This window comes from Tilletiopsis washingtonensis, assembly GCF_003144115.1.
Source record: "Tilletiopsis washingtonensis strain MCA 4186 unplaced genomic scaffold FA09scaffold_9, whole genome shotgun sequence".
NCBI classification, from domain to species: domain Eukaryota; kingdom Fungi; phylum Basidiomycota; class Exobasidiomycetes; order Entylomatales; genus Tilletiopsis; species Tilletiopsis washingtonensis.
In genome coordinates this window covers 637390-655029 of record NW_020312006.1, presented here as the reverse complement: position 1 = coordinate 655029, position 17640 = coordinate 637390, and the positions used below count along the sequence as shown (strand labels likewise).

Below are 17640 nucleotides of genomic sequence, written 5' to 3'. Positions count from 1 at the left end.
AGCGGCAGGCCGCGAGAGGCGCTCGAGAGGCGGCGCGCGGTCGCGACGCGGGCCCCGTGCCGCCGTCTCTTCTCTTTGCGCGCGCGCACCCACAGCCGCCCATCAACGCGCATCGGGCCGCCGTTCGCGGCCGTCTCCTCGCACCTCGCTCATCTTCTGCCGCATCAGCGCAGCGCTCACCACCAGCACATCGCACAGCTCGCATCTCTTCACCATGTCTGCGCAGCGACGAGCAGCGGAATGCACGCTGCGCGCGTCGAGCCAAGTCGGGCAGGCCGACGATGGACGCTTGCGAAGGGTCGCGCGCATCGCGTCGCGGTGGAGTAGCAGCGTCGAGGCACGGGAGCAGTGTTGCGCGTCCATCGCGCACGGGCCTGCGTCTCGCCCCCGCACCCTCCAAATTTGGGTGTGGGGCACAGGAGCAGTGTGCGTGCAAATGAAGCGGCGCGATCAGAGAGGCGAGGCGGATGCGCTGTGACGCGGGCGTGCGTTGAGTGCCTCCTCGAGAGGGCAAGAGGCACGCAGGCGGCCAAGCCACTCGCCCCGTCGCTTGCCTCGTCCGCAGACAGATGCGGCAGAGAGGCGCAAAGCCTCGGCTCCGGCTCAGCTCAAGCTGAGGGCGACGATGGTGAGCAGCACGTGAGGACGAAGGCTGGCCGTCGTCGAGCAGCGCTCTGGCCGTCAGCGTCGCCCCACCACCATCGCCGAGGCCGCGACGCAAGATGATCCCTGCTGCGAGATGAGGACGGCTGGGCACAGCAGCGGATGCGCAGCGCCGTGTCAGGCCAGGAGTCGCGCCTTGATGAGGAAGCCGAGCCGCCGTCGGCCATGGCTGTGCAAGCTCAGGACACTGCCGAGCAGGCGTGAGCAGATGACGACAGCCGCGGCGGCACAGCTCGTTCTAGGGCGCCGGCCGGCTCCCAGCCAATGGCCGAGATGGCGAGATGCGATCGATCGTACCTTCCCCGCACTTGACGCCGGCGAGCACTCCCGGCAGGGACGAGCTCGGGCCGGGACCCCTGAGGGCGGCCCACTCAGGGACACGAAGGCACATGGCAACGCGATCCCCTGCTGCTGGCCGTGTGAGAGGCTCTCGCACGGCGCGCCATGCAAGCCCGATCGTGTCACTGGAGCCAAGCATCGACGTAGAGAGCCGAGCGTCGATATGGCACACGGCCAGGCGTCTCCAGCGACGCCGTCTCGACGGCAAAGCGAGCATTACCAGAACAACCTCACACGCAGACCTCGCGCTGCGGGCGGGCGGAGAGATGATTGCTACCACCGCTCCATGTCTCTCGGCCGCAGCTCCTCCTCATCTCTTCTCGGCCTTCTGTCGCTTGCGCCATCCTCCCGACGCGGCCGCTTCCCGTTCCGATCGCCATACTCGCGCTTCTCCACAAAGTCGCGTCCACGGCGCTGCGCCTCACGGCCGTCGGGCGCGCCCCACGCCTTGTCGGCGGCGTCGGCGGCGCGCGGGTCGAGCGTCACGTACTCGTCGTACGCGTGCTTGTCGCCGTGGCCGCGCAGCGTGGAGGTCGATTGCAGCCTGTACCAGTCGTTGAGCAAGGAGACGTGAAGCAGCGTGAGAGGACTCACTTGTGGTTGCGCCAGTCGCCCGCCTGGTCTGCCTCCTCGTCTGAGGCGCCGTACTCGCGCCATCCGCTCTCCTCCTCTTCCTCCGCCAGCTTCTCCTCCGGCTCGCGCGACGCCTTCTCCTTCTTCCTGTCGCTCTTGCCTCCCTCTCTCAGCCCACCTCTAAAGCGCTCCAGCGCGTCCAGCGCCTCCTTCTCGCTCTTCTTCTCCTTCTTGCCGCTCGCATACGCGCTACGCATCTCCTCCAGCGCGCTGCGTCCCGCCCGGCTCTTCTGTTTATCGCGCGGCGAGCTTGCACGCTTGCCGTCACCACGCAGCCGCGCCTCGAGCTCGGCGATGCGCTTCGCCTCAGCGCTCGTGCCTGTCGGTGCACTCTCGCGGGCGCGCAGGCCCTCGAGGGAGACACTCTCGGGTGCGCTGCGCTCGACACGCTTGCGCGGCGGCGAGGCCTTGCGTGCTGGGGCAGGAGGCGGGACTGGAGCGGCTTGCGCGGCAGACGCCGAGGTCGAGGCGGCGCGCATCTCGGGCAGCAGGTCGTGGCTGCTCTTTGGGCCCTTGAATGTCTCAGTCGTCGCCTCCACCTCGCCGAAAGACAGCAGCGACGTGTTCCTAGCGAGCCTGTGATCAGCACGCCAGCGCTGAGCATGCTCGTCTGAAGCACACTCACTTGACACCGCCGATCTTGGCCTCTCTCTCCTTTCTCTCCCTCCGCGCCGCCTTGCGCGCCTTCTCCTGTGCCCGCTTCTCCTCTGCCGTGATGCGCGGCTTGATGTCGCCAAACGGCTCCTCGAGCACGCGCACGCCCAGCACGCGCGGAATGTTGGCCGGCGTGCCGGTGCCCGGCAGCACCTCGACGGAGGCGAGCGAGAGCAGATTGTAGATCGACGGGCCGGTGATGCGCCCGAAGAGCGTGTGCCGCGACTGCAGCTCAGGCGTCGCATCGAGCGTGAACTGCGGGGGCCAAGCATCAGCGGCGTGCCTTCAGGCGGATGCCGCGCAAGCACTGCAAGCTGGAGCTTGTACACGCCCTACATGGCCCACAGCAGCTCCAGCACTCCGTCGACTCACGAAGAACTGGCTGCCGTTCGTGTCGCGGTCGCCCTCGTTGGCACACGCCAGCAGGCCGCGGCGGCTGAAGCGCAGGCGCTGGTGCGGCTCGTCGATGAACGGCTCGCCGTAGATGCTCTCGCCGCCCGTGCCGCTGCCCGAGGGGTCGCCGCCCTGGACGATGAAGCCGGGCACGAGGCGGTGGAAGCCGACGCCGTCGTAGTAGCCCTCGAGGCAGAGCTGGATGAAGTTGCGGCACGCCAGCGGACATTCCTTGGCCCAGAGCCTAAGAGACATGTGAGCAGTGGACCGGCAGGCGCAGGACCGACACACGCACTCAAGCTCGAGGTCGCCGGCCGTCGTGGCCATGATGCAGCGCGCCGTTGTCGGCGGCTCTGTGTTGTATATGTTCGACATGGCGGCGGCGTCGGTGATGTGGAGAGGAAGGAGGCGCGAACACCAGGCAAGAGGCGGATCTCGATCCCGCGGCTTGGCTCAGGCGCGCGACTCCGCCAGCACGCGAAGTGTTGCTCTCCGCTGCGCTCGGACCTAGACGAGTCTCTCGCGACCTCACCACCACCTCGCTCTCACGCTGCTCCTCAAGGCCTTCAAGGACACGCCAGGCCGCTTCACGCGTCGTGGCATATACCCCTCTCGTGCTCGCTGCGCACGCCCGTCATGCCGAGCGCCGTGCTGGGTCAGGCCAGCGGCTCGGCCGCGCACGCCAAGCTGCCGGGCGACTGGTCGCCGGCCGCGTACCGCACTGTCGCCAGCGAGCTGTGCGAGGGCCTCGATCTCGGGCCCTCGGCGCCCGAGGTCATCGATGCCCTCGTGCACGTGCACTACTCCGTCTACGATGCTGCCGAGCGCCTGAAGCGCCGCCAGGGGCGCCGGCTGCACATGGGTCCGCGGTCGTTCCTCGACCTCATTCACCACTGTGAGTGGGCGTGACGGGCGGAGCAGGCTCGCATCGTGAGCTGCGGATCAAGTCATAGTCTGACTGCTAGGTTTGTAGATGTTGCGCTGTCGACTGAGAAGCGTTCGGGCCTGGAGGAGGAGCAGCGGCATCTGAACGTTGGCCTGGACAAGCTGCAAGAGACGGTGAGTCGGCGTGGTGTCGGATGGGCCATGCAGCGCCTTGCTGAGCCTCTTTGTCTCAGGTGCTCGCTGTCGAAGAGCTGCGCAAGTCGCTCGCTGTCAAGGACATGCAGCTCAAGGCCAAGAACACCGAGGCCAACGAGAAGCTGCAGCGCATGGTCGCCGACCAGAAGTCTGCCGAGGAGAAGAAGGCGGCGTCGATCGAGCTGCAAGCGATGCTCGTCGAGTCGGAAAAGAGCATCGCCATTCGCCGCTCCGAGGTCGAGGCCGAGCTAGCCGATGCCGAGCCGGCCGTGCTCGACGCACAGGCGGCGGTGAGCAACATCAAGAAGCAGCACCTCACCGAGGTGCGCTCGATGGGCAACCCACCGCTGCCCGTCAAGAACGCGATGGAGAGCGTGTGTATCGCCCTCGGCCACAAGGTCGAGTCGTGGAAGACGGTGCAGGGCATCATCCGCCGCGACGACTTCATCTCCTCCATCGTCAACTTCGACACGGAGCGGCAGATGACGCGCGGCGTGCGCGAGAAGATGAAGCGCGAGTACCTCTCGAAGCCCGACTACAACTTCGAGCAGATCAACCGCGCGTCCAAGGCGTGCGGTCCGCTGGCCAAGTGGGTCATTGCGCAGGTGCGCTACTCCGAGATCCTCGACGCCGTCGGGCCGCTGCGCGACGAGGTCGAGCAGCTGCAGCTAGACGCCGAAAACACGCAGGCACAGGCAGCAGAGGGCCTGCGCATCATCGAGCAGACGGAGCAGGACATCGCGCGCTACAAGGAGGAGTATGCCGCGCTCATCAGCGAGACGCAGGCGATCAAGAGCGAGATGGGCCGTGTGCAGACGCGCGTGAACCGCAGCATTCAGCTGCTGGACAGCCTCGGGTCCGAGAAGACGCGCTGGGACGCTGGCAGTCGCACGTTCGACGCGCAGATGAGCACCATCGTCGGCGACGCGCTGCTGTCCGCGGCCTTCCTCACGTACGCGGGCTACTTCGACCAGCAGTACCGCGAGGGCATGTGGAGCGCCTGGACGGAGCACCTGTCGCGCGTTGGCATCAAGTTCAAGCCGGAGCTCGGCTTCGTCGACTATCTCAGCACGGCCGATGAGCGCCTCGACTGGCAGAGCAAGAGTCTGCCGGCCGATACGCTCGCGTGCGAGAACGCCATCATGTTGCGCCGCTTCAAGCGCTATCCGCTGCTGCTCGACCCGTCGGGCCAGGCCACGGCTTTCCTCATGAACGAGTACAAGGAGCGCAAGCTCGTCGTCACCTCGTTCCTCGACGGCGCGTTCCTGAAGAACCTCGAGTCGGCGCTGCGCTTCGGCCAGCCGCTGCTGATCCAGGATGCGGAGCACCTCGACCCGATCGTCAATGCTGTGCTGAACAACGAGCTGCGCAAGACCGGCGGCCGCGTGCTCATCCGCCTCGGCGCGCAGGAGATCGACTTCAGCCCGAGCTTCACGCTCTTCCTCTCCACGCGAGACCCGTCCGTCGAGTTCTCGCCAGACGTCTGCTCTCGCGTCACCTTCGTCAACTTCACCATGACGCGCGGCTCGCTGCAGAGCCAGAGCCTGGACCAGGTGCTGAAGAGCGAGCGGCCCGACACGGACAAGAAGCGCACGGACCTGATGAAGCTGCAGGGCGAGTTCCGGCTGCGGCTGCGGCATCTGGAGAAGAGCCTGCTCGTGGCGCTCAACGAGAGCGAGGGCAACATCCTCGACGACGACAAGGTCATCGACACGCTCGAGACGCTCAAGAAGGAGGCAAAGGAGGTGACGCGCAAGGTCGAGGAGACCGACGCCGTCATGGCCGAGGTGGACGAGGTGACGGCGCAGTATGTGCCGCTCGCCAAGGCCTGCTCCTCGCTCTTCTTCATCCTCGACCAGCTGCATGTCATCAGCCACTTCTACCAGTTCTCGCTGCGCTTCTTCCTCGACATCTTCGACCAGGTGCTGCATCGCAATGCGCGGCTCAAGGGCGTCACCGACCACCACCAGCGGCTCGACATCCTGACGAAGGATTTGTTTCTGCTCGTGTACCAGCGCACGAGCCGCGCGCTCGCCCACCACGACCACGTCCTCCTCGCCACGCTGCTGGCGGTGGTCTGGGCGCGTGAAGGCGCGGAGCCAGACGCGCTGGATGGTGCTGAGTTTGCGTTCCTTCTCGAAGGCGGTGATGCCGTCGCACAGCCTGCCTCAAGCAGCTCGGACACGCTCGATGCGCTCTTGACGCCAGAGCAGAAGCAGCGCGTCCAGGCGTACCGCCGCCTCGCGACCTTCCGCGACTTGGCGGCGCACATCGAGGGCGATGTCGACGCATGGCAGGCATTCCTGACGGCGCCGGCGCCTGAGGCAGCCGTGCCGCACTTCTGGGAGGAGAGCAGCGAGCTCGTCAGCCTGGTGCGCGAGTTGCTCGTCATCAAGTGTCTCCGGCCCGACCGCATCGCGCCCGCCATGGCCAAGCTCATCACTGCCGTCTTCGGCACCGACATTCTCTCGGAGACTGCGTACGATCTGCAGCGCATCGTCGCCGACGAGGTCAATGCGCAGACGCCCGTCGCGCTGTGTGCGGTGCCGGGCTTCGACCCGAGCTATCGCGTGGACAACCTGGCGCGAGCGGCAGACGTGCGCTGCATCTCGGTCGCGATGGGCTCGCAGGAGGGCTTCGCTCTCGCAGATCAGGCCATCACGACGGGCGCCCGCACTGGCCAGTGGGTGCTGCTCAAGAACGTGCACCTCGCGCCGGCGTGGCTCGGCCAGCTCGAGAAGAAGATCTCGTCGTCGGGCCTCAACCGCAGCTTCCGGCTCTTTCTCACCTGCGAGACGAGCCCCGTCATCCCGGTCAGCTTCCTGCGCGCCAGTCGCATCCTCATGAACGAGCCGCCGCCGGGGCTTAAGGCGAGTATGCTTGACAACCTGCGCGGCATCCCGCCGGCGCGGATACAGAGCTGCCCGGCGGAAGCGATGCGTCTCTTCTTCCTGCTCTCCTTTTTCCACGCCACGCTCACTGAGCGGCTGCGCTACACGCCGCTCGGCTGGTCGAAGGCGTTCGAGTTCAACGACAGCGATGCAGAGATGGCCCTCGACGTCATCGAGACGTGGGTCAACCGCGTCGCCAAGGGCCGCGCGAACATCGATCCGGCGACGATTCCGTGGCCGGCGCTGCGTGCGCTTCTCAAGCAGAGCGTGTACGGTGGCAAGATCGACAACCCCGCCGACCAGTTGCTGCTCGACTCGTTCGTCGATGGCATCTTCACGCCGCTCGCGTACGAGCAGGCCTTCCGTCTCGTCGACTCGCCGGACATGCCGCTCATCGCGCCGGAGGGCACGCAGATGGATCAGTTCATGGCGTGGATCCAGAAGCTGCCCGACCAGCAGCCGCCGCAGTGGCTCTCGCTGCCGCCGACAGCAGAGCGCGTCATCGCAACTGCGCAGGGTGCTGCGCTGCTCAACAAGCTCGTGCGCATGCGCCAGTTGAGCGACGACGACGAGACAGTGGCGGCGCCAATCGAGGGCGCTGCAGCTGCCGGACCGGGCAGCAGTAACGCCGTGGCCAGCAGCGCGACTCAGCCGCAGTGGATGCAGGCGCTGCGCCAGAACGCCGCCGACTGGCTCGCCGCTCTGCCGCAGAAGATCGCATCGCTCAGGGGCGGCGCCAACAGCATCGGCGACCCGTTGTTCCGGTGAGTGCATCCGTCGTCGGTCATCATGCATGGGCTGACTGTCCCGTGCCGATCAGCTTCTGGGCGCGCGAGCACACTTCGGGAGCAGAGCTGCTCAAGCTCGTTCGCCGCGACCTCGAAGAGGTCATCTCGGTCTGCTCTGGCGAGGCACGGCAGACGAACCACAATCGCGCACTGCTCAGCGACTTGACGAAGGGTGCGTTGCAGCAAAAGCGCAGGCGAGCCCGCACGCTGATGCCGTCGATGCAGGCACGATCCCGACGACGTGGCGCAAGTATCCCGTGCCCAAGGCCATGTCGCTGGGCATGTGGGTCGCCGATCTCGCGCAGCGTCTGGCACAGCTCGACGAGGTGACGCGCACGGACAGCTTCGAGCGCTTTGCCGTCACGCTTGGCTTGCTCTTCACGCCTGGCGCCTACCTTACCGCCACGCGGCAGGCAGTCGCGAGGCGCACACGAGTCAGCTTGGAGAACCTGCGTCTGGATCTGCGCGTCAACGACGACGGGCAGGCCAGCGGCGGCTTCTCTCTGCAAGGTGAGCACGTCGAAGCCGGCGTGCGAAGCGGCACTGACATGCTCCGCTGCAGGGCTCAAGCTCGAGGGCGCCACGTGGTCGGCAGACGGCCACCTCACGCTCAACGACGGCTCTACGATCGCGCTCGGGCGCAGCAGTCTCGTCTGGCTCGAGTCAGCGACGGCGCAGGATCGCGCTCAGGACGGCACGACCGACTCGTCGGTCCCCGTCACCGTCTACCTGAACGGCGACCGCGGCGCCACGCTCTTCAGCCTCGCACTGCCGGCCGCACAGGGGCTCGTGGCCAGCACGGTCGCGCAGCGCGCCGTCGCGCTTCGGGCGGCATAGAAGCAGGGCAGATGGGCAGAGATTGGGTGACTCGGACGCCGATGTGTAATTGTACAATGTGAGCTAGTCGTGAGAATAGGTACCCGGCGGTACGTGCGCAGGAGGGCAGAGCGGATCAGTCCCGCCACTGCGATCTGGGCCGCATCACGTTTCGTGAAGGAGTCTTTGTGCGCGACGACGAGGACGACGCGCGCGAGACAGAGGCGCGCGAGGCGGAAGCGCGCAGTGTCGGCACCTCCACGGTGTCGACGCTGCTCAAGCCGCTGTTGGGCTCGATGGAGAGGCGTCGTGGCTCTGGCGGAGCATCATTGCCGTCGTCGTTGATCTCGTCGTCGTCGTCGTCGCTCTCTAGGGGCTGGAGGCGCAGTCTCTTGGTGCGGTGCGAGCCTCGTGCGCTGGCGCTACGCGGCGCCAGCTCCTCCTCCGAGCCGGACTGCGCAGGAGAGGACTCGCGCGCGCGCTTCTCCGACACAGATGTGGCGGGAGCGGCGCTGCTCAGCGACGTGCTGCGGCTCTGGCGCTGCACGTCGCTGGGGCTAGCCACTAATGTCGTCGTCGGCGGCGGCGGCGGCGGTGGCGGCGGCGCGGCCGGTTCCGAGGCGGCTGCAGCCTGCGGCGCACTCTCGAGAGCGTCGACGCGCGTCACGAGCGCGTCGATGATCTTGCGCAGCGACGCGTTCTCCTGCTTCAGCGCCTGCACGACGGGATGGTAGTCGAGGTCCCTCAGCGCGTGCAGCGCTCTCTTTGCTTCTGTTGCGGCGCTCTCGCCGACCTGCCGCGCCTTAGCTGCGTCTGTTGCGGCGCTCTCGCCAAGCTGGCGCGCCTTAGCTGCGTCGGATGCTGCTTCTGCCGCTGCGCTCGAAGCTGCCCTTGACGCCGAATACGCTGCTGCGCTTGCTACTGCGCTTGGCGCTGCGCTCTCTCCTGTCTTTGGCGCTGCAGCCTCTGCTTTCTGCCGCGCCGCCTCGGCATCTGCCTTCTGCCGCGCCGTCTCTGCGTTGACGAGGGCGCGGATCTGCGACGCGTGATTCTTCAGAGCGTGGCGGTGCTCCTGCGAGTCGCGGTCGAGCAGCAGAAGCGCACTCGAGCCACCGACGAGACGCGCAATGCCGCGTGTAGCAGCCTGCCGCAGAGCCTCTTGCTGCGGCGTCTCGTATGACAACGCCGACGACGGCGTGCTGCTTGCTGCTGCCCAGGCCTGCTCCGCAGCTGCGAGCGACGCTGGCAGGTAGCGAGGCGCAAAGACCTGCTCGCGCGCCTGGGACTCGTGACGAGCATGCAGATGCGACTCTGACGACGACTGCTGATGCGGCGGCGGCGGGAAGGTCCCGTGCGGCGGTTGCTGCTGCGAAGGCGAGAAGCTGGTCGCTTGTGGCGAGTGCTGCGGCTGAGGGAAGCCGGAGGATGTGTGCGCTGGGGGCGCTGCTTGCTGCTGCTGCTGTCGCTGCGGCAGCGGCGGCGGATGTCGAGGAGGCATGTGCTGCGACGGCAAGAAGCTCGTGGCTTGCGGCGAGTGCTGCTGCGGCGACATGACAGACGGCAGCGCCGACGAGAAGCCAGGCGGGAAGCCCGACGGCCGCTGTTGCTGCTGCTGCTGCTGCTGCTGCTGCCGCTGCTGCTGCGGCGGCAGCGACGTCGGGAAGACAGACGGCGGCACCGGGAAGCCGGGCGGAAAAGCAGGCGCGACGTACTGCTGCTGGTCGTGCTGCTGCTGATGGCGCTGCTGCTGCGGGTGCTGCTGCTGCGAGTGCTGCTGCTGCGGCATCTTCGGCTGCGGCTGCGGCTGCGGCTGCGGCTGCGGCTGCGGTCGTCCGTGCAGGGCGTCGTACTGCGCCTGCAGCTGGAGACGGACCTGCCTGCTCATCTCCTCAAAGGTGCGCTGCGCCGAAGAGGGCCCGGCTACCGCTGCCGCATTCTGCGGCGGCAGCTGCGCGACGGCGTGTGCAGCGGCCTGTGTAGGCTGTGCAGGCTGTGCAGGCTGTGCTGGCGGCGCTGCGGACGGCGATCCCTGCGCTGCCGGCAGCGAGCTGCCAGCCAGCGGCGCGCGGGTAGCGAAGACCACCGATGAGGTCGAGGCCTGCGCAGGCGGAGCGACAGCAGCGGGCTGCGCAGGCGAAGCGACAGCAGAGACCTGCGCTGGCGGAGTCACGGCAGAGGGCTGCGCAGGCGGAGCGACAGCAGCGGGCTGCGCAGGCGAAGCGACAGCAGAGACCTGCGCTGGCGGAGCCACGGCAGAGGGCTGCACAGGCGGAGCGACAGCAGCGGGCTGCGCAGGCGAAGCGACAGCAGAGGGCTGCGCAGGCGGAGCGACGGCGCGGAGCGGCGGCGAGGGCGAGCGCTGCAGAGGTGGCGTCATAGTGCTGTCCGCCGCTGCGCCCTGCGGAGAGCGATCAGCAGCGCCGTCCGCTGCTGGCGGTGCTGCGGCGGCAGCGCTGTCTGCCGCAGAGGGCTGCGGAGGCTGGACTGCAGCGCGGACCGGCGACGAGCGCGATGCCTGCGCAGCAGCGGCGGCGGCAGAGGCGGTCTGCTGACGCGCGGCTTGCAGCTTCAGCGTGTCAATGATCTTCTGGTGCGCGGAGATGCAGTCACCGAGGAAGCGCTCGTTGATGACGACGCCATCCGCGCGCGCAGAGAGCATCGTGTCGAGCACGGCGCGCAGGTACTTCGCGCGCGTGAGAAGATGGACGTCCTTGAGCTGCTGCAGCGCCGCAATTGGCAGCGCGCCGTCGCTCGGGCCCGGCATCGGCAGTGCAGCCATCGAGGCGGGCGAGAGCGAGCGCATGTTTGTCCTCCGTGCTGCCGGTGCTGGCGACGCTGATGGCGCAGCCGACGTTCCTGCTGCCGGTGCGGAAGCGACGGCAGAGGGCTGCGCAGGCGCTGCGCGCGTGTCCGGCGCAGCCGAGGCGAGCGCAGGTTGGGCAGAGAGCGGAGCGGCAGCGGGAGCGTCCGGCACAGCCGGGACGAGCGCAGGCGCAGCTGATGTCGACGCCGGTGCTGCTGCTGGCGCTGCTGCTGCGGACGCCGATGCTGCGGAGGCGGCCGTGGCCGCTGCAGAGGGCACAAGCGCTGACGGCGTCGCCAGCTCTGGAGACGCGGGCGAGGCCGGCGCAGCAGGAGCCGACGAGGGCGCGGGCACGGGCGGCACGGCTGACGCCGGCGCCGTGCGCTTCACTGGGCTGCTCGTCTCTTCCTTGAGCGCTGCGTGCTGCTGCTGCTCCTGCTGCTGCCCGGCGGCCTGCGTCGCATTGCGCGTGCGCTTGCGCGCCGGCACGATGCTGACGAAGATGGGCGACTCGGAGCGCTCGCGCTGCCGCGAGATTGCCGATCAGCCCCGCTTGCTCCTCGCTACGCTCGATGAGCAGATGGCTACTCACATCAGACCCGCCTGCATCCTGACTCGCAGCCATCGCAGCCGCACGCCGTGCGCGCAGCTATCGAAGAACGTAGAGTCGAGGAGCCGGAGACGAAGAGTCGGAGACGAAGAGCTGTCGGAGTGAGGGCGAGAAGGATGCGCACGAGGGCGACGAGACGGACTGCTGCGCTCAGAGAGATGAGACGCAGTGCCGCGCTCTTACGCGAGGCGCAGTGGAGCGTCCGAGATTACGCAGAAGCGAAGGTGTCGAGGTGTCGAGGTGTCGGAGTGAGGGCGAGAAGGGGACGCGCGGCGCAGTCGCTGCTGCAGACGGCGGGATGTGCCGCTGCTGCGGACGGCGAGGTGTGCCGCTGCTGCGGACGGCGAGGCGTGCCGCTGCTGCGGACGGCGAGGCGTGCCGCTGCTGCGAGGACTTCGCACAATGGCGCGCTCGAATGTGCAGAGAAGAGGTGTCGCGGTGTCGGGCGTCGGAGTGAGGGTGAGAGAGAGAGACGTGTGCGGCGGCGGTGGGCGGCCGCGGCGGCGGCGTGCGAGATGCGGTCGATGCGATGCGCGCCGGCTGCGCCCGTCGCACTGCCGCGCACGCGGCCGACGGCGGCGGTGTGCAGCCGCGCCGGCTGAGGGATGAGGCAAGCGGGAGGGCCGTGCGGCGAGATGGCCGCGGGAAGGATGAGGTGGGATGAGGGCGAGCAAGTGGAGAGGAAGATGGCGCGCAGCGCGATGCGCCATGCCGGAAACTCGCCTGTGCCGTGCAGCTGCCTGCGCCGTCGAGGGCAGCTCGCCGGCACGACGCGTGCCGAGCAGCGAGCGACGCGCGCCTCGCTTCTTCCCGACCACATCATCTTCATCAACCTCGCGCACAGCGCAGCCGCACCCCGCCTCGCCGCGCCACCCACCACTGCTCGCCCAGCATGTCGCAGCGCCCGCAGCGCCTGCGCGTCGCCGTGCGCCGCCCGCACGCCCTCTCGCCCGACGAGTCGCCCGAGCCCGCCGCTCCTTCGCCGCGAGCGCGTGCCTCGCGTGCTGCAGCCTCGTCTTCGCGCTCGCGTGGGCGCGCCAGCATCGCCAGCCCGCGCAGAGGGCGCGCCGGCGCCAGTCGGGCGGCAGAGGACGACGACGAGAGCCAGGACGACGAAGGCTCGGCGCCGCCGCCTGCCAGCCGGCGACGCGCGCCGCGCAACGAGCACGATGACGATGACGATGACGATGACGATGACGATGATGATGACGACGAGGACGGGGAGGGTGAGCCAGACGACGGCGCAGGCGAGGATGAGAGCCAGCAGCCGCGCGGCGACGATGACGAGGAGGACGGCGAGGGCGAGCCCGACGAGGAGCAGCGCTCCGACGATGACGGCGGCTCCGACGACGGCGCCTCGGGCTCGGGCGCCTCGTCCAGCGGCCGTGCCGCACACGCCGTGCCCTCGACACGCAAGCGCGGCAGCGCCCACGCCACGGGCGAGCTGCCGGACCCCGCGACGGGCCCGCCGTTCATTCTCGTCGCCGAGTTCGGGCAGACGACGCTGCTGCCCGCCAACCAGGCCAAGACGATCAAGGGCAACTCGACGTCCTACCACCTCTCGCTCTTCAACATGACGGCGCGCCTCGGCAAGGGCGGCGCAAAGGACAAGCGTGGGCGCGTGAGCAAGCTGGCCAGCGCCTCGGCCAGCGCCAGTCCGGCGCCGCAGAAGGGCAAGAAGCGCGCCATTGAGGACTCGGAGGACGAGCAGGGCGACGAGGCGCAGAGCCCGGCGGCGGCGCCGCCGGCAGACAAGACGGTCGGCGACGGCGAAGACCCGAGCGTCGACATCACGCAGCAGGTGCGCGTGCACGGCCAGGAGTACACGCTCACGGGCGACGAGCTCGTGCTGGAGGAGGACGAGGAGGGCGAGAAGAAGATTGACAAGCACGGCAATCTGCTCGGCGGTGAGTCGCAGCAGCAGCTGCCGCGCTTGACCTCTCTCTCACGCCCTGCACAGGCCGCGAGTGGCGCACGACGACGTTCACCTCGCCGTACCGTTCCGACCCGGAGCGGCAGTACTTCCTCTCCATCGACGCCGCGCGCATGGTCGGCTTCAAGGACTCGCTCTACTTCTTCCGCAAGACGCCCACGCTCGTGCGCTGCTTCCTCACGCAGACGGAGAAGGCCATGCTCATCGAGAGCGGCCACGTCGACGCCAAGCTCAAGGGCCGCAACGTCGCCGTCGTCGCGGCGCGCAATGTCTTCAAGCTGTTCGGCAAGAACTGCGTGCGGCGTGAGTTGCGGATGTGTTGCGCCGTGCGCTGAGCCGTCGCTGACATTGAGCAGAGGGCCGTGCGGTGCGTGACGACTACATGGAGGCTGCGGCGCTGAAGCGGCAGCAGGAGCGCGGCGGCGCCACGACGTACCAGGCGATGGACGAGGACGCGGGCGAGGAAGGCGGCTCGCGGCGGGCGCCGGGCGGGCGCGATCGCGAGGCAGAGAAGGAGCGCAACCGCGCGCGGCAGCGGCGCGACATGTTCGAGCACCGCTGGAACGACCCCATCACGGGCGACATGTACCTGACGCTGTACGGCGACTCCGGGCTGGCGCCGTGGGTGCGCGCCGACGACCGGCAGAAGCAGCGCGCACAGCTCAACGGCGCAAACGTCACCGAGGAGAACTGGATGCTGCACATGGCGCGCAGCACGCAGGCCATGAACGACGAGCTTGCCGCGGCACGGCGACAGCGCCTCGTGCCGTACCCGCGCTACGTCGACCGCGACAGCGACGAGGAAGACGCTGCTCCTCCGCGCAACGAGGAGAGCAAGGGCGTCGACTCGGTAATGGCGCCGCCCACCGACGGCATTGGCTCGCCGCGCCCGGCGCCCGAAGAGTCGGCGCGCAGCAGACAGAAGCTGAAGAAGCGCCGCATCCTCACGCCCATGGGCCTCTACGAGCCCGCGACGAACGTGGTGCACTTCCCGACGCACCTGCAGCCCACGAGTGCCGTCGTTGAGCGCGTGAGTATCGACGCGAGAGCACCGCAGGAAAGGCGGAGCAGAGGCTGAACCTCGCTGCGCAACTCGACAGATCGCAGAGCGTCCCCTCCTGCCCGGCGGCGCCGGCACTCTCGGCGGCACGCAGCCCATCCTCGGCGGCACGCGCGTCGGCGGGCGCGCCTGGGGCCTCAGCTCGTGGTCGACGCAGCTCGTGCTGCCGCCGCCGCCGCCCGCCGGCGTCGTCGTGCCCGGCGGCCAGGCGGCCGCTGATGCGCTGGGCGATGCCTGAGCAGGGAAGCAAGGAGCGATGGGGCTGCATCCAGGGAGCTGCATCGCAATGTCATCGTCATCGTCACGCCCTCTGCCTCAGGCCTGGGAACAAGCATCTATTTGCGTGCTGCTCCTGCACCGTGCAACTCTAGCTCATTGCGTCTCGCCCGGCGCAGCAGCGGCAGCCGCCTCGGCTTCCCGCTCGGCCTGCGCCAGCTCGTGCGGCTCCTTGGCCTCGGCCACGGCCTGCGGCGGGCGCTCGACGACGCCGTCGGCCGTGAAGCTCACCTCGCCCGTGTTGATGCGCTGGACGAGCGAGAGGAGGCAGCGTGCTCTGTGTCGCGTGCCCAGAGCGTCAGCGTGATGGCCATGACGAGGGGTTGCGGCGAGGCACTCACCCCCATTCGAAGTCGCTGATCTCGAGCCACAGCTGCGCCGAGAAGCGCGCCCAGATCTGGTTGCTGTGTCTGCGTCTCGACTCGTCAGCCACAGCGCATGCGAGGCATAGTAGGCGCGCCACTCACGCAGACAGCGGCACAACCGTCTTGAACTCATTCTGCAGCGTATCGAAAACCCAGTCGCCCGCCCGCGCAAGCCACGCTTTGGCGTCGCCTCCGAGCGCCGCCTTCGTGAGCGGCAGCTGCACATTGACCATGGCGGCCGTGTGCTGGCCCTCGGGGTCGAGCACCTGCGAGCCGAGCACGCGCGCGGCGGCGGCGCCGCCTTGCTTCGCCAGCGAGTGCGTGTAGGCCATGATGCGCGGCCAGCCGCCGAGACGCTCGGCGAAGTCGAGCGCTGCAGACAGACGTCAGCGCAGTGCGGAGGCAGGAGCGCATGGCTACGCACCTGCGTCGACGGAGAGGAAGGAGCTGGCGTCCAGCGTGCCCGTGGCGGCCCACTGCTGTCTGCACGTTCCACGCAAAAGCTCAGCACAAGCACAGAATGCGCGGTCTGGGCAGCGACTCACCGCCACGTGTTCTTCGTCTCGCTCGCATCGGAGATGTAGAACCAGCTTGTCGGCAGGCTGGAGCGCTGCACGTGCTGGTTGCGCTTGGCGCAGTAGAAGACGGCACAGCCGCGGTGGGCGTACATCCACTTGTGGCAGTTCGACACGCTGCGCAAGGTAGTGTGAGGGCCAGCACGGGAGAGAGCGCGCTCGCTTCGCTCACAAGAAGTCGGGGTCGGCCTTGCTGAGGTCAATCGCGATCTGCCCGACGCCGTGTGCGCCATCGACCTGGGGCACTGCTCGTCAGTCACAGCATCACGCACATGTTGAGCTTCGCACGTACAAAGCTCAGCACGCCCTCTTCCCGGAAGAGCGCCACCAGGCGTTCCCAGGGCATGCAGGCGCTCGGCATGCTCGAGATCGTATCGACGATGGCGAGCTTGACCGTCTTGCCCTGCGTGCGCACCTCCTCAATCTTGGCCTTTGTGGCGTCAACGATCTCCTGCTCGCTCATCGGCAGCGAGAGCTGCACGACGGCATCGAGCGGCGCCTCGCGGCCTGCGGCACGATGCGTGTCGTACGTGTACGCCAGCGTGCGCGTCACGGCGCCGTAGCCCGTCGAGTAGCTGAGCACCGCGTCGGCGGACGAGAGCGGCACGTCGCGCAGCACCGCGTTGGTCGCCGTCGTGGCGTTGGGCACGAGCGCCAGGTCACTGCCGGCGCAGTTGAGCAGCGCGCCGAGCCGGTTGCAGCTGGCGTCGAGCAGGCCGAAGAGGTGCCGGTTGCGGAAGAGCTGCGCGCAGAGGCTCAGCCGATGCACCGTCTGCCTGCCCTACACGCTACGCACATCGGGGTTCTCCTCTTGCCGGTCTGCCAGCGCCTTCCATGCCTCCTGCACCGGGCGCGGACAGGCGCCGTACGAGCCTAGGCCGGAGCGTCAGTCACTCAGGGCTGCGGCATCACCTCGCCTCAGTCACACAGCTCTGCGGCATCGCCTCGCTCCACGCACCGTTATTGAGGTTCGTATAGCCCTCCCTGAAGCTCCAGAAGCGCGCCGCCTCGTGTCCGAAGCGCGGATAGCCGCCGAGCTCGAGCCCCTCGAGGCCGAGCGTGCCGCGCTCGGGCTCGGGTGCACTGGTGGTGGCCCATGGGTTCGCCGCAGCCCCGGCGCCGCTGCGCGGGCCCGCGGCGGGCGAGACGGAGGGCGCGAGGGGCGCCAGTGACGGCGCTGGGTCGGCCCAGGGGTCGGCGCCGGCGGACATGGAGAGCGGCGGCAGGGAGAGGGAGAGCGTGGAGAGCTGCGCGGCGCTGCTGGCGTCGTCGGCGTCGTGCGCGAAGTGCGAGCTGCTGGAGGAGGCGCGCGCCGAGGTGGAGGCAGGCTCGGGCGGCGGCGAGGCGGGTGCGGATGGTGAGGGAGGACCTGACATGTTCGGCAGCGTCTTATGCGGCGAGAGTGTGAGGTGCTCGAGTCAGGTGAACCGGCAAGTGCGAGTCACGGCGGTCGTGGTGGCTGGGAGGATGACTCGCGCAGAGCAACGAGCGGCTCGAGCAGCGGGCGAGAACGTCCGTGCGCACCGTGCGCGCGCCCAGAACTCCGCCGCGCCCGACATCTTCGAGCGACCAGGACAGCGACAGCTGCCAGAGCAGCCTGCCTCTCTGCCGCGCATGTCCTTCTCGCTCCCTCGGAGTGCATCTTTGCGGCACATGAACAACCGGTCGTATCGCTGCAGCCGCGGAAAGCGTGCCTCCTGCTCTTGCCTCGATGCGCCTTCCGACGGACGCGCTCTTGCACCTCTCGCCGCCGAACCGCGC

General features: G+C 68.5%; 8 protein-coding genes across 8 annotated transcripts; 5 read left to right on the top strand and 3 right to left on the bottom strand.

Moving 5' to 3' along the window:
- The first annotated feature begins 95 nt into the window (after nucleotides 1–95).
- FA09DRAFT_270619 (hypothetical protein) lies at nucleotides 96–609 on the top strand. The gene has a single exon (XM_025739788.1). It carries the CDS (start codon nucleotides 215–217, stop codon nucleotides 476–478), a length of 264 nt encoding a protein of 87 aa, XP_025598882.1. The 5' UTR covers nucleotides 96–214; the 3' UTR covers nucleotides 479–609.
- Nucleotides 609–1660, top strand: FA09DRAFT_270625 (hypothetical protein). The gene has a single exon (XM_025739789.1). The coding sequence runs from the start codon at nucleotides 740–742 to the stop codon at nucleotides 1574–1576; it is 837 nt and encodes a 278-aa protein (XP_025598881.1). The 5' UTR covers nucleotides 609–739; the 3' UTR covers nucleotides 1577–1660.
- Nucleotides 1661–2108: 448 nt separating this feature from the next.
- Nucleotides 2109–3057, bottom strand: FA09DRAFT_284410 (cyclophilin-like protein; the record flags this gene model as incomplete). The annotated part of the gene is made up of 4 exons (XM_025739869.1): nucleotides 2109–2202; nucleotides 2261–2544; nucleotides 2662–2926; nucleotides 2978–3057. Coding segments are annotated over 4 exons (723 nt in total), but the record flags the coding sequence as incomplete, so codon positions are not given.
- Nucleotides 3058–3206: 149 nt separating this feature from the next.
- FA09DRAFT_270579 (putative cytoplasmic dynein heavy chain 2) lies at nucleotides 3207–7566 on the top strand. The gene is made up of 3 exons (XM_025739787.1): nucleotides 3207–3577; nucleotides 3656–3741; nucleotides 3801–7566. Exons 1-3 carry the CDS (start codon nucleotides 3319–3321, stop codon nucleotides 7419–7421), a joined length of 3966 nt encoding a protein of 1321 aa, XP_025598879.1. The 5' UTR covers nucleotides 3207–3318; the 3' UTR covers nucleotides 7422–7566.
- An 827-nt stretch (nucleotides 7567–8393) lies between these two features.
- FA09DRAFT_338449 (hypothetical protein) lies at nucleotides 8394–11685 on the bottom strand (the record flags this gene model as incomplete). Its single annotated transcript, XM_025744105.1, has 2 exons — nucleotides 8394–11585; nucleotides 11653–11685. 2 exons carry the CDS (start codon nucleotides 11683–11685, stop codon nucleotides 8394–8396), a joined length of 3225 nt encoding a protein of 1074 aa, XP_025598878.1.
- On the top strand, nucleotides 11424–12316 carry FA09DRAFT_270573 (hypothetical protein). Its single transcript, XM_025739786.1, has 2 exons — nucleotides 11424–12170; nucleotides 12244–12316. The coding sequence occupies exons 1-2, from the start codon at nucleotides 11787–11789 to the stop codon at nucleotides 12277–12279; spliced, it is 420 nt and encodes a 139-aa protein (XP_025598877.1). The 5' UTR covers nucleotides 11424–11786; the 3' UTR covers nucleotides 12280–12316.
- Nucleotides 12317–12527: 211 nt separating this feature from the next.
- On the top strand, nucleotides 12528–14972 carry FA09DRAFT_329650 (hypothetical protein). Its single transcript, XM_025742267.1, has 5 exons — nucleotides 12528–13577; nucleotides 13631–13906; nucleotides 13960–14633; nucleotides 14704–14767; nucleotides 14846–14972. Exons 1-5 carry the CDS (start codon nucleotides 12563–12565, stop codon nucleotides 14899–14901), a joined length of 2085 nt encoding a protein of 694 aa, XP_025598876.1. The 5' UTR covers nucleotides 12528–12562; the 3' UTR covers nucleotides 14902–14972.
- FA09DRAFT_329648 (PLP-dependent transferase) lies at nucleotides 14973–17345 on the bottom strand. The gene is made up of 9 exons (XM_025742266.1): nucleotides 16838–17345; nucleotides 16676–16752; nucleotides 16172–16621; nucleotides 16052–16116; nucleotides 15850–15996; nucleotides 15729–15787; nucleotides 15407–15677; nucleotides 15281–15349; nucleotides 14973–15216 (listed from the first exon to the last, which is right to left on the bottom strand). Exons 1-9 carry the CDS (start codon nucleotides 17253–17255, stop codon nucleotides 15036–15038), a joined length of 1737 nt encoding a protein of 578 aa, XP_025598875.1. The 5' UTR covers nucleotides 17256–17345; the 3' UTR covers nucleotides 14973–15035.
- Between the last annotated feature and the right edge of the window lie 295 nt (nucleotides 17346–17640).